We start from the raw sequence: 14,325 nt of genomic DNA, 5'->3' as shown, positions 1-14,325 counted from the left end.
GTTTTGTTTACAGGGCTACTACTCACTCTGTAGAAGACTTATTTTTGCTCTTTAGTTTGCATGACAAATGTGATATATTGATGCAATGTTTGTTTACAACAAGGTGAGAAATTTACGCTAACAATTTCTCATCAGTGATTCTGCTAGTGTAATCTTAGTTGCTGAATGCTTTCTGTCATATTATTTATTGGAGTTTAAAGCAAAATAAGATTTAAAAAATTGAGATGTATTCATTTTCTTTTCCTAAATGGGGAAAATAATTGTATGGTTTCACATTTTACTATTTTTCAGTATGTTTTGAAAGCTGCTTGATAATTTAATCAAAAGTGGTAAATGCCAAGAATAAAAAGGGAAATAAAGATGGTTTCTTAATTTTGAGGTAGATTTTTGTGATGTATTTTTACATATATGAATGTTTAGTACTGTGGAATTTTCTAAATTTGGAATGTTTTTGCTGGGTTACTAATTTGGTATTAGGATAGCTGTAGTGCCTGTCTGTGCCCTTCATAAAAGTCACTGTTGCTATTATATTAGAATGCAATAGCACTCGATGAACAGAGAAATTTCCAGTAAGCAGCAGATCAAGAACTTACTTGTACAGGAGTATGAAAGGAGTAATCTGTAGTATTTGGATATAATCAGAAATTTGTGGATAATCTGGATGATTATGATGATGAAAGAAAAGGGGTTTTGAGGCCTGATAAACTAACATTAATAAGATGTCTGTAGCAGATGTTGCTGGATGTAGCTAGGTGAGCTGAGATTAAATGTTGATGTGTATGCTGCCTGAGTGGGAGGTAGTGGCTGAATTGTTCTGACCTGAGGTCTGATCTGGAGGGTGATATGGGGGAAGGTGAGATTGTAGCTATTTGAAAACAAACCAGAACGTGCATCTTAACCCGTCTGTGGAGAATAAAAGCAGAAGGGAGCAAGACCTGCAAGAGGAGATGTTTGTTAAATTATTAGAATGATAGTAACAAAGAGAAGATACAGGTAAATGCCGGGAGAGCACAACATTTTGAGACAATTGTGACTGACCATTTCAGTAGTAAAGATATCAAGGAAAATGAGAATGGAGACCAGCCAGCCTGGTAATTTTCCTCTGAATTCTGTGTTGAGATACCAACAGTGCATCACAGGGAAACCATACCCTTGTGTTTCTTTCTACATTTTTTTACTTTTGCCTCTGCCTAGTTTTACTGTGTGTTTTTTTTTTTTTAATAAAATATACAATGGGAGGGAAACAGGTTTGCTCTTACAAGTTCAAAAGAATAACTGCAGTGATAAGAATTGGTTTTCATCCATTTTGTGGGCTTTAACATCATTTTGTAATAATTATGGGATTGAAATTCCTCTTTAAAAATTGGCTTTGTTTATTTTAAAGATGGGTGAGTTTAGAACTTTTTTTGAACTTTTTGCATGTTTTTCTGCAGTACATAAATTTGAGTTGGATGATTGCTTTGTGCTCATTAATATTCATAACCTGATCCTAACATAAATCAATGAGTGCAGAGAAAATAGAGATTGCTTGGAAGGACTGTACTTAATACAGTGTTTGTGTGTTCTTCCAGTTACTTTGACCTGTCATTTTATGCAGAATTTGAAAAATTCTGTTGAATTTGGCAAATCACTTTTGCTTAGACTTCATGCTTGTATTGACAAGGAGTATTAAGTAATCAAGTTAATATATTGAGTTAATAATGTTTTTTTCCCATTCATTGTAGAAATAGATTTTCATATGTTAAAAAGTAATGACATTAGTAATTTTAATAATGTGAGCATATTAAGATAAAATTCACTGCAGGATTCAAAGATCTATTGCCATGCGAAACTGTATTCATGTCTAAAACTTGCCATTTCTACTTACTACTGGAGAGCAAAATCTGTAGTGAATAAAATATGGTTAGCCATCTCCAACAGTGGTGTATTTCAAATAGATGCTTGGAGTTTTCACATTTAAGTGCTTTCTTTATAGTTTTCAGTTAATAATAAATCTTATTGTTTAAGGACAAGCAACTCTGGGTATTTTGGGCCTCCTGTATTTGAAAATTGAAGGAGAATTTCCGTTGATGACAGTATCACATTTTACAATGCACGTTTTACAGATTCCAGTCATTATGGTTAAAATTATTTATTGAAATCTCTGAAAATGTAGGGTTCTTTTGGCAGTATTTGGAGGATAGCCTCTTCAAGCGTGTGCTCCTTTTGTTCATGTGCTTCCTGCATTTCAGTTTGGATTCTTATAGACAAAGGTACTTGGGTGGTATTTTGCCCCTATGTGAACTTGTGCTTCCTACATGAGATCAGTGTGGGCGAAGTGATCTGATGCTTCCGTAGTGACTTTTCTTTGTCTGTGGCTATTTATGGGCTTTCTCATCCTCTTTTTTGCTGAGCGAGAGGTCTCATTTTAATACAAATTATGATTTTTATAGTTGCATTGCTATTCATAGGCTTAACCTCTAAGTTTCTATCCTGTTTCCAGCCCCTTTTCCCCCTTCGATTACGAGACAGGATTTTGCAGGTATTTAGTCCTTACGACAGATAAACTGAGGATGTAATCTGTTACTTAAGTGAGGGTGATATTTATAGCGCATGTGTTGTTTGCACTAAGTGTTTATCTGCACAGGAGACGCTAAAGGAAACTAAAGCTGTGTACCTAAGGGTGTAATTTTTAGAACATATGTAAACCTTTGCGGATGCCTTTTTTTGTGTGTGTGTGTGTGTCCTAAAGTAGAACTTAACAAAGTGCCTAGATCAACTCTGACATATGACTTAGAAGAGGCACCAGTCTAATCCTTGTGATGCCGTGCTGACCCGCAGGATGCCCCGGGCGGCCGTGGGGCTGCAGCGGAGCATGCCTTGCTGTGGGGCAGGAGGCACCAGGGCAGCCTTGCCCAGGTCCCATGTCCGGACCTCGGTGTTCCCTGCCTTTGCTAGGCTGCATGAGTAGGTTTGTATTAGGAGCAGTTTTACTCTGCAAACAGAGATAGAACTGTATAAATGTTGCTAGTTATTTAGTAAAACATTTCGGTTTCTGGCTGAAAGCAAGAAAGGATTTACAGATAAGGCAGTACTACTGTTACAAATAGGTATGCTTTGTTCTGTAATAATTATACCTCACCATCTTACATAAAACTTTTTTGAGCACTACTAGTTAAGAAAGAACAGAGCAGTAGTAGTTACAAACTAAGATAGTTCTTGGTTATCTAGAAACAAGTAGTTGAAATTTCCTTTCCAACAATACTTCTGAAGCACAGATAAAATGGCTTCCTGTCTCACTGTTTCCTGTATCCATGGCAACCGCACTTTACCCACTTATTACTTTGTTTCCTGAGTGAACAGTTGCAAAACCTAGGACAAAATGTGAGAGCTCTAGTATGCGAGAATATTGCTTTGAAAAACATTTCACAGATTAATACAGTAAGTTAACCTGTAATTTAGCCCAATGAACTACAAAACAACAAAATAACAGAAATAATGAACTGCAGATTTGGGGTAAGAATTTGCTTTTATTTATTTTGAATGTAGCAGAACTTTATAAAAGTAAAATTCAAATTAGAAATGAACCACCAATGAAAGGAAAGTTGTTTTCTGTTAGCATTTCTACTTAAATGTTTTTGCAACATCTCCTACTCATTTTTTAAATATATAAAATAGTTAAAGCAATAAGCAGTGTGTTGAATTTACTAGAAGCCATTATTTTGGCAGCTTAGTTGCTTTTATGCCATAACCAATTAAATATTTACTGGCTAGGTTGGCTGTATATTTGTTTCACTATTCATTTACTCGGAAATATTTTCAGTGTTGTTCAAATTCATGGTACTTAAGTTTTGTTTTGAAACTGCTTATTTGGCATCAAAGGAGAATATTAAAATACCAATCTGGAAAGTAATTCTTGCCTTTTTTTTTAAAGATTGTACAAGTAAAATTTTTAAACTTTCAAATGAATATTATTTATAAACTTGATCTTTTTTATCTCTACTAGCGAAGTCAGAGATGAGTGAGAAGGCCAAAGACAGGGATATGTGTGGACTACAAAGTTCTCCACCCTGCATAGGAGCATTCCTGTATATCCTTAGTTGTTTTCTTTTATTGCTGCTCCAGAAGGAGATTCTTGGCTGTCCATCTGTTTGCCGGCTCTGCACAGGGAGGCAAGTTAACTGTCGTAACTTAGGTCTTTCAAGCATCCCACGGAACTTTCCCCAAAATACGGTTCTTGTCTACCTCAGTGGGAATAATATATCACATGTGATTCCAAATGAATTAACAGGCCTTCAGAAACTTGCTGCACTGTACATGGATAATTCCAGTATTTCATATGTACATCCGAAAGCTTTTGTGGAACTCCATAAACTGTGCTACTTGCATCTAAATAACAATAATATTAAGCGCCTGGATCCGGGAATATTTGAAGGTCTTTCCAGTCTTCGTTGTTTATACCTACAGAACAATCAAATAGCTTTTGTTCCGAGAGGATTATTTAGTGATCTCCTTTCTGTTAGATATTTAATGCTTCAAAGGAATCGTCTCAGTGTCCTTGGAAGCGGGACTTTTTTGGGAATGATAAGTCTCCAAACACTTAATCTAGCCAATAATAAGATTTCATGGATATCAGATTCAGCATTTTATCACCTTGAACACCTTGTGTATTTGTACCTTGAAGGTAACAACTTAACAGTCGTGCCATCAAATGCCATTGGAATGCTCAAAAATCTTGAAAGACTCTCTTTGTCTCACAATCCCATTGGATCAATATATTCTTTTGCATTTAAAGGACTTAACAAGCTCAGATATCTGTCTTTAAAAAGTGTGAAGCTAAAACATATTGCTGTAAACGGATTTTTTGGATTAAACAACCTCAGCCAGTTAATCTTAAGTTATAATGATTTAGAAAATATAAGTTCCAGCAGTTTTACTTTGTTGCGTAATTTAATGTATCTGCAGCTAGACAGAAATAAAATAGCCAGTATTGGTGATAGTACCTTTGCAAATATGGGGCATTCACTTAAAATACTAAATTTAGCATTTAACAATATTACAGAGTTGCAACCTGAAGTGCTCAAGCCCTTAGTGTCTTTAACTCACCTGCAGTTAAATTACAATCCTTGGAACTGCAGCTGCAAAATGCTTAGGTTACATAAATGGCTAGCATCATCTTCTGTTTCTGTGAAAATTCATTGTCAAAACCCCCTCAGTATGCGTGGTAGACCTTTACATTATATTAAGTGGACTCCCTTTGCCAACTGCAGTAGCCCTACTGGCAGTCCAGAAAAAGTCTGGAATCTAGGATCTGTAGATATTCATCACAGCACTACCACTTTGCTGATGGCATGGCATAAGGTAGACGGGCACAACACATCCGAACAGTTTTTCAATGTGGATGCTAGATATGTTAATTTCTGGGAAGGAGCTACAGCAACATCTGCTAACCCATTGCTTTATGAAAAAAATGCTGCTGAAAATCCATCACAGGCAACTATGGTGTTATCACTATTGCCAGTGCAAATACCAGCACAGATTATACCTGTTAACACAAGTGTAGAAGACGAAAGTTTATCTCCATCAGATGCAGCATCTGTGTCATTAAAAACATCTCTACTTTGTACACAACAAGTTGAAAAGCTGAACCAGGCTTTTGACATTTTACTGGCTTTTTTCATTGTGGCGTGTGCTGTAATCCTGTTCCTAACATACAAAATTATTCAGTTTAGACAGAAATTAAAGATGTTAGAAAACTCAGGGGAAAAGAGAATAGAATATTATGGTTTTTATCAGCCTGGCAGATACAGCATAACTGACCCAGTGCAGTCTCTAACTCAGAATTCATTGGGACATTCAGAACTGGACCAAATTAGGCTGCTCAAGCGAACAGCATCTGAGAGTCAGGCCCAGGTCATATTGTTTGAACATTCAGCATTGTAATGTACCTCATTTGATTTGGTGGTAAATTTATTGTGGTCTGAAATGTCAAAAAATCAAGAACTCAATTTTCTAAAAAAAAAAAAATTCCTTCACTGGTTAAAATCAACTGGTTATAGTATTGTGGAAAATGGTATAATTTGTTTCCCATCATCATTCTTTCCCTAACTGTTTTGGAATTTATTCACTTCGTTAGGTGTCAGTTAAGTCTGACATGGATAGATATATTTATCCTCTGTGCCTGTTTGATGAAAGGAATCTTTCATCTATCACTCAAGTATATCAAAAGATGTGCAGTAAGAAGTGTGCTTGTATATTTATTATTTATCTTTATTTTGTAGTCCTTACTGGTATTAAGTATCTATAGAAATTACATAGCTAACCTGAAGATGAGCAAGCAAAATAGATCATTTTATCAGGATCGTGAAGCTAAAAAGTTGGGGTGAATGAGAACAGAAAAATGCTTTAGATGTTTATTGTAATGAACACTTTCTGTTCTGCCTCCGTTAGTCATCACAGTGGAAAAAAAAGTGAACATTCTTACAGTTAACATGTTCAATCTTTTGAGAAAGCAAAAAATCTAAAATGATATAAATTTGTTCATACCTATGACATTTTAATATACAAATCTGTGTATTCAGTCTGTATAATGAATATATTAAAAATTTGAATTTTTTGGTTAGTGTGTATTTCATTTTATGATCATAACTGCAACTGGAGTTAATATGGAAACTGGCATTCTCTTGGATTGAAAATTTGACAAAGTTTGTAGTGTGTCTAAGATAATAGAGCTGGTTAATTATTTTCTAAAAAAGATATCTTGTCATCTATATAGCAGTAGTTTGAAGGTGTTTTTTGCAAGATAAACAGTATAAACTGAGGAAATATACTTCAAATATATAACTTCTAGATTAAATGCTGAAGGTATTTAAATATTTGTGATGTATATTTGCAAGTGTCAGGTCAAAGTACATTTTTAGTAAAGGCTAACTAAGCTTAGGAGTCTTATTTAAATAACAGATATTATTTTAATATGTAATTTGCATTTGTTTCAACTTTTTTTCTGTTTATATTTTTAGTAGGATATGCCTACTGTGCTGTAGGTTTATTTTGAACCTGGATTTCTATGATTCTTTTTCCAATAACTCAAACTCTATCCAGAATATGTTCCAGAAAATCCAATTAGTGTAAAGTTTTCAACGAGCTGAAGGGGACTTATTCATGTAGATTCTGTGTCTTCCATAAATATGTGCCCTACAGACTTCAATCACTTGAATTTTAAGCAACTCAGTTTACAGTTAAATCAGTAAAGCCTATCATTTAGCACAAGGAAGAATAGAGAAAAATATTTTGATAGGCTCTCCTTCCACAAAGTTAATTGAAGTTGCTTAAATAAGTATCTTGCTGTTCCCAGATTCAGTCTTGAGACCAAGGGCAGTCTCCAGATGCATAGACCTACCATAGCGTTTCTTGTTCCAGCCTTCTTTCCTTCTGCCATCATAACTAATATGCGTGGCAAAATGTCCCAATATTGTGCTGCTCCCCATCATTCCATTTCATGCATCTCTAATCCATTTCTGAGAATGACAGTACAAATACGGACCTGGGCTGTACTGTCTCTGTGTGAATGTGGAAGCATATGTTGTGTGCATCTGTTGTTACTTGTTATCTGTTATCTGTTTGTATTGAATGTACTGAAATCTCAATTTACTGTTTCATACTACTGTATTTTAGTGTAACTTACTGTATAATACATCAACTACTTTTATGGAACACTGAATTCAGCTACTTGAACAAAAGTTTAAACCATTTGGATTGCATGAGTTAAAACTATTTGTATATTTTAAAATGTTATTCCAATTGTAGATCAGATATTAAATGTAAACTGCAGATTTTTTAAGAAGGGAAAATATTGATGAAGCTTTAATTCATGCTTAATTCTTTAGGTGGCTATCCGTTAAGGTTTTTTTCCTCTTTATCCCATTTTGCTTGTTACTTTCCATTTCTCTTACATAATTCCTTGTGATAAGTGTTAATTATTTTTTTCCTTTAATTAGACCTGCAGATTCTGTTCTACTATAGTAGTTCTGCAGTTTTAAGTGCTGTATTTCTAAATTGTCAATTTTATATAAATACATCTTCAAAAATAATGGACTGTGTTAGCATCTAGATGAAAGAAATTCCAATGAGAGCTAGTTAACTAAAATTCATTAACAGAAATGCTGATGTCCTCATAAAAGAAAGGATTTTTCTAGAGTGGACAGATGTCGAGATTGACCAAGTCCACTTCTCAAAGAAATCTGCCAGGTTACAGGTCTTCTGTTTTAAACTGTGTATTCCACAACTGCTTTCCTGTGAAGAATGCAGTTCCCTCTGAAGGTGTGCCCTTTCCAGTACCAAGCTTCTGTAGAAATTGTTTTTCAAGAATGAGTCTCACCATCCATAGTGGTGGAGTGTAGAAGGAAATTGATAGTGTCATAGCTGTTTCCTCAAGCAAAGGGATAGACCTGTTGAGAGCTGCCTTTTGGAGAGGAAGCAGTCATCCTCTTATATCCATCTTGCTAACAATTTTATGGATAAGACTAACAAGGAATTGAGAGATTCATTATGCAGATATTGGGAAATGCCTTTGTTTTGCAATTAGTAGTTTTTGTATTAAAATTTTCACACTGGGAAACCAAGATCCTTCCATGTAAGAAAAAAGGATATGAATGTTGGCAAGTGTGGTTCATATGTGTCTTAACTATTAAAATCATTAGAGATTGTATTAGAAGGTTTAGCAGAGTCAGCCCTAAAGGATGTAAAATGGAGCTTAAGTTTTTGACTAGTCACCAGTCCCTTGCTAGATTCCCATCCATAATGTTTATCATTGAGTTTATGGTCAGCCATAGGACTCTCCTGGAAATGTTCTCTTAGCTGTGTTGTTACTGTCTTGGGAGCTCCTTAGCACTGTGCAACTTCTAGGGACAAAAATAAATAATTAAATAATTACATTGCTTGTAATATGTGTAAAGTAATCTCTATTTGTCCCCTTTCTACCTCTCTCCAGGCTAATGAAATAAGAATAAAGAATTACTTAATCTTTCTGAAATCTATTGTTATACCAGTAAAGGTGGTGAAGCTTCTCCATTTCTTGTTTTTTATTGCTTCATTCTGGCCAGTGTAGAAAAGCAGAAAAGATTTTCTCCTTTTCCTTTTGATCTCTGGAGGAGAAAAGGATGCTTTGCCATCTAGCATTTTTCCTTCTTTTCTGATAGACTGAGGAATATGCATAGCAGAAATGGAGACCATTTTATTTAAGAACAACTAACATTATTATCATGTATGTTCTATTAAAGTGATGATAGAATTTTATTTATAGTGGCTTGCTGCATAATTAAAATCCAAATTCTGAATTTTTTCATAAAACTTCAAGGTAGCAAAAATGTTGAATGGAATAGCTGAGTGTATTGGAAATGACATAGAATGGGAAGACCATGTATCATTTTCTTCAGAACTGATGTAGTCTTTTTGCTTTGCAAAGCTTTTACTGCTTTATCTAACAAATACTGAAATAAAAGGTGTGAAACTAGTCATGTACATACTGCCCTAGGTATGTTTGCTACACTTGGTTTTCATTAGAGGCAAGGTAAATTTTACTTACAGGTGGCATAAAAGATCCTTTTACTAATTAAAATAATGTTAATATTTGTTAATTACAGCTTTGGAACTTGATCCTAGACTGTTCTAGATCCTGATTAAGAGGGTTATAGAGGTTATAAACCTCTAATTCTGAACCTGTCTCTTGATAATTCTTGCTGCATACCCAAATGATGTTTTGCCCTGATAAATCAGGGAGACTGGGTAGTTATAAAAATAGCTACAATTTTAAGCTGTTGTTTGTTCTGGTGCTAATCTGGACTATACAGTATTTAAGAAAGGAACTGCTTAAATGCTGCCTTCTTTCTGAGTTAAGATTTTAGCACTAACAGTATTAGTTGCTCAGTTTTGAAACCAACGTTCTTCTAAATTCTAATTCTAGTCCTTTTTTTTGAATCTTCACATGTGATTTTCCAATGTATTTCTTGAAACAAGCAGGCTAATTTTAGACTTTTAAAAATATGTTACATTGATATGCATGGCTCTTCCTTTCTGTTCCATGAAAATAAGACCTAATACACTTTATATTGCCATTGAATTTTAATTAGGTTTGTTTTTTCAAAGCACAGTGAGTATGTGTTGTCTTTTTTTTCTCATCATGTCTTGCATTCTAAAAATAGTTGTATTGTTTAATGATTCTGTACTCAGTAAATTTTTCAGTGAACCTTCGGTAGGAACAAACTTCATGTCCCATTGCAAGGGAAAAAGGAGAAAATATTATTTACTGAAAGCTGTAGGTGATAGTTACCCCATTTTGAAAGGTCTGCATTCTGTAGCATTTGCTATTCTCGAAAAAAAAAAAAAAGACATTAATAAGTTTTTATATATTTACTGAAGAAAGAAGTAAAATGTTACTCCTCATTTATGCCAAAAAAGTAAAAATATCCTCTCCAAAAAAAAGAAAATAACACTTAGGCTGCTTTCTCAGCCTGTTCTTTGCAGCTATCAAGAACAGTATTTTCGGTTCTCAACTTTCTCAGTTTCTTCTGGAAAGGTCAAAGATTCTTGGAAGTACAGCACGCTCAAGCAGGCCTCCCTGCGTGCTTCTGTTATCAATTTGTAAGCACGGGAAAAACCCAAAGAGTTAGTGAGTGCTATGCCTACAGTATGTTTATATTTTGGCTGCTTAACATAACCCCCCTGAGTATATTGACCGTAATTAATCCTGTAAGGCACGAAATGGCTATGCCTTCACTGGGTTAGACGTCTACCCCCATCCACCCCAATATCAAATTCCAGTGGTGGTTAGGGATTCACGTGGGTTGGAAGCAATGCATGTAGCAACCAGGTGGCTGATAGTGACCTGTACTATTATTTAAATGGTACGTACTTGCAGAGCATAGCTTACTTCTTCCAGGGGCAGCGTGTTCTCGGCTGAATTCCCTGTGTCACCTATTGAAACGAACTTTAGAACAGCTGTTTCCTTTCTCACATTGGAAGAACATTAACCATGTTAATGGCATTTTCCTAGAAATGTGTTTCAAAAAAAAGTATGAGGCAAAAGAACTTAAGTGGAAGGTACGCTGTGCAGAAATCTCTGGCTCAAATAAAGAAATTTTTTATCTCTGAGGGCTCATCCTGCAGGCTGTTAAATAGACACTACTTATTTTCTCAGTAGTGCTGTATAATTTCTAGATTGTTTGCTTGCTATCTTTAGAACCCCATAGAGATTCAGCCTCACAAGATTTAATACTTTGTTTCTTGAATGAGACAGTGAAGCTGTTTGGTAAGTGGGAAAGTCACTTTTAAAATGTAAATAGATACTTGACAACAGCAATAAGAATAAGGCAAATGAAAGAAAAATGTATCAGTTTTGATAACTGGTATGGGATTTTGGAGTCCCAAGTTTCATTATACAAAATTCAAGTTCATTTCCTGGCATTTTTCTGTATCTGAATTAAAAAATGGAACAAAAACAATCCTTTGAAAACAAAATAATTTGAGTTGAATCACAATCTTATCAAAGCAAATCTAAAAAATATTTTATAGCCTTAGAATTTTAACTTCATATTTATTTTTTCTGAAGCATCTAGTGTTGTGTAATGTCTCTGTTTTTCTGATATACGTAAGGTTTTACTGTATGTCTGCAAAGATATCTTCAAATACCATAAGCATCTAATGTAAAAGTTGCTACAGCTTATTCAGTTTTTCAGTTTTGATCCTAAATATGAAAAGGAAATGAAAGCATTTTAAGAAAAATATTTGACTACGTACTTTAAAGTATTTGTATTATTAAAATGCAATATGCAAACTTAGTATTCAATATCTTTAAACAGAAATCATATGGAACCTGTCCACTTCAGCCTAACAGGCAGCAGCCTATTTTGGGGAAAATTTAGCCTACCATTCCAAACAGGGACTAGTAAGGTGCTTCAGTCAATAACAGTGACCCGGGAAAGAGTTATAGTTTACCACCACCCCTTAGGCCTTTTCTATGATGCCTATCGCTGAAACTTTTGCAGCCTTCCCTGAGGCACACATCTTTTCCCTGACAGTATTCCTTAATCCTTTTGTAGTTCACGGACTAGGAGTCCATCCACCTAAGGCCCACAATGGCAGGGAATCTCGAACTGGGTAAAAATGTTTTTTCACCCTCCATGGGGAGTCATCAAATTGCACAGAAGGGGGAAGGAATACTCATAAGGCTGGACAAAGAAAGCAAGAGAGGAATGTACCTCTTCAACATTCGGCTCTTTCCTCAAGTGTTTGCTTGTAAGTTTTGTATTGAATAGTGATTGGAGAAAATGTGTGGAATTGTTAGGAACAGAAGCCAGTACCCTGACCTCCCTACTAGCAGGAGCATCCCTCCACAAGCAGTTCTGAAGTTCTGTGCTAATACTTGTTTTTATCTTTTATTCCATTTGCAATTACATCCAGGTTTTCAACACACTATAAAGTTATTTCTGGAAGACACTGGCAGATGAGTGGGATTTTTATTTTGTTTTTTTTTAAGAAATAATTGAAGATATTTCTTACATATTTTTGATAACTTTAAGCCATTACTGTAGTTTACAAAAAAGAAAAATTTTGAATAGCTACTTGATAGTGTGCTCAGCTGAACAGTAAGTAATGAAAACACTATTTTGTGAATGTGCCCTACAGTTATTGAGCAAATTTCCTGTTTAGCTCGTTTAGCTAATTCACCTTCCTATTCTTTTCCAGTGTTATCCAAGATAAATTCTGTGGTATCATCAATATTTCAGTGGAAGGGCTGCATGATGTTATGACTGAAGATCCTGAAACAGGAACATACAAAGAGTAAGTGGAAAATGTAATTAATTATTATGTGTTTAACAGTAGTAGTACTTTATATATAGTGTTTCCATCTTGACTGAAGGCAGCCAAGACATACACTCATAAGAGTTCTGTTTTCACAATAGTGGATATTATAGCAAGATAAGAAATTTTTGGTCCTATGAAAAATGATTGTGATTTCGTAGGGGGATAAAACAGCTTAAGATGAGAATAAATTTAAAATTATGTTGTTCATAAAATTACCTACTAAATGATATCTCAACAGATTCGTATTCTTGCTTATGTTTTTTGTCGACATGACATTTTATATCTAAATTATGATCCAACAAATGTGTGTATTTATAGGTGTCAGTTTAGAGTTTCTTTGAATATGACATCTGGGGTTTAACCAAAATCTCTTCCTAAATGCCTCAACTTCATTGAGTGTATCCAGTGTACCCAACACTTCATCATGACATGGAGATGATTGGATCCTATTCCACAAGAACCTTTCTTCCCATTTGGTTTTTCCACTTAACATACTTCCTTCTGAAATTAATTTCCAGATTGATATAAGCTGATCTGCAGTAGGGCATACCTCAACAGGCAGTTTCCTGAGCTGGAAGCAAGAGTTATTTTATGGCTGATGGGGCTGGTGGGCAGGAGTGCCCAGAGTACATGGCCACCAGAATCACACTGATTCATCTCCTGCTGCTTCCCAGGTTCTTGGTGGTATTGCATCAAAGTTGGAGAAGTCAAAAAGCACTGAATAATAAGGAATTTCAAAGACAAAGATCTAAATTTTGTATTTTCTCTGCAATATTTACATAGTTTTAGAACTATAGAAAGGCAAAAAAACGGTGCTCTGCAGGATGTCTCTGTGGGCATAATATATTCTGATAACAGTATAACTTTGTGCTCAAAATCAAACACTTTCTAACTTGCAGGTAGTTACTTGGTGATGGAATAGGCTGCATCTGTACTAATTAATTAAATGGGAATAGGAATGTTGTCTGGCACTGAAGCCAGCTGGCACAGAACAGCTGGCATACATGCTATTAAGCTCTCCTCTCTCAGAATAGGCAGGCTGCACACACGAGTCTGCTTAGAACGGTCTATGGCTCATGCTAAACCTGAACTGTGCCCAAGACTTGCTTGTGAAAGTGCAGGTTGACCCATGACAGGGATTTTTCTAATTATTTATCAGTATAGATGATTGAATTCTGGAGTCTGGGAATGTGCCTTGGCACTGTTTTTTATTTACTATTAGAGACATCACCATAGAGTCCATTCTGTTTCTAAATGTGTTGCTTTGCCAGCACTTATTGAAAAGAATCTTCACAGAAAATAAAACTTTGTCCCAGTTCATTTCATATTTTTAAGGTTGAAGTCCTGCAGAACTGGTCATTGTACTTTTCCAGATTCTGGGCATTGTTTTTTGCTTTATAAAATATAGAAACACTGAACCAGGGATGTATTTCTGTTGACAGATACTAAATGTGCTGTTGAAAAATTCTGACATTTGTGTTATAC

At 35.1% G+C, this 14,325-nt stretch overlaps 2 protein-coding genes across 6 annotated transcripts in view; both read left to right on the top strand.

Moving 5' to 3' along the window:
• The window catches only part of IPO11 (importin 11), a 105,972-nt gene that overhangs the window by 76,536 nt on the left and 15,111 nt on the right, over positions 1 to 14,325 (top strand). For 3 of the 5 annotated variants that reach the window (XM_067316591.1, XM_067316590.1, XM_067316592.1), the window contains one exon: positions 12,721 to 12,816. In XM_067316591.1, coding sequence (XP_067172692.1) covers positions 12,721 to 12,816 — 96 coding nt within the window. Of the gene's footprint in view, positions 1 to 12,074; positions 12,271 to 12,435; positions 12,621 to 12,720; positions 12,817 to 14,325 lie in introns of those variants that run through there. The other 2 variants (XR_010887025.1, XR_010887026.1) reach the window with 2 other exon arrangements.
• On the top strand, positions 3,356 to 6,595 carry LRRC70 (leucine rich repeat containing 70). Its single transcript, XM_067316593.1, has 2 exons — positions 3,356 to 3,495; positions 3,986 to 6,595. The coding sequence occupies exon 2, from the start codon at positions 3,997 to 3,999 to the stop codon at positions 5,920 to 5,922; it is 1,926 nt and encodes a 641-aa protein (XP_067172694.1). The 5' UTR covers positions 3,356 to 3,495; positions 3,986 to 3,996; the 3' UTR covers positions 5,923 to 6,595.

Source organism: Apteryx mantelli, chromosome Z, assembly GCF_036417845.1.
Source record: "Apteryx mantelli isolate bAptMan1 chromosome Z, bAptMan1.hap1, whole genome shotgun sequence".
Lineage (NCBI taxonomy): Eukaryota > Metazoa > Chordata > Aves > Apterygiformes > Apterygidae > Apteryx > Apteryx mantelli.
The sequence above is the reverse complement of the archived record's forward strand: the minus strand, read 5'-3'. Positions and strand labels throughout refer to the sequence as shown.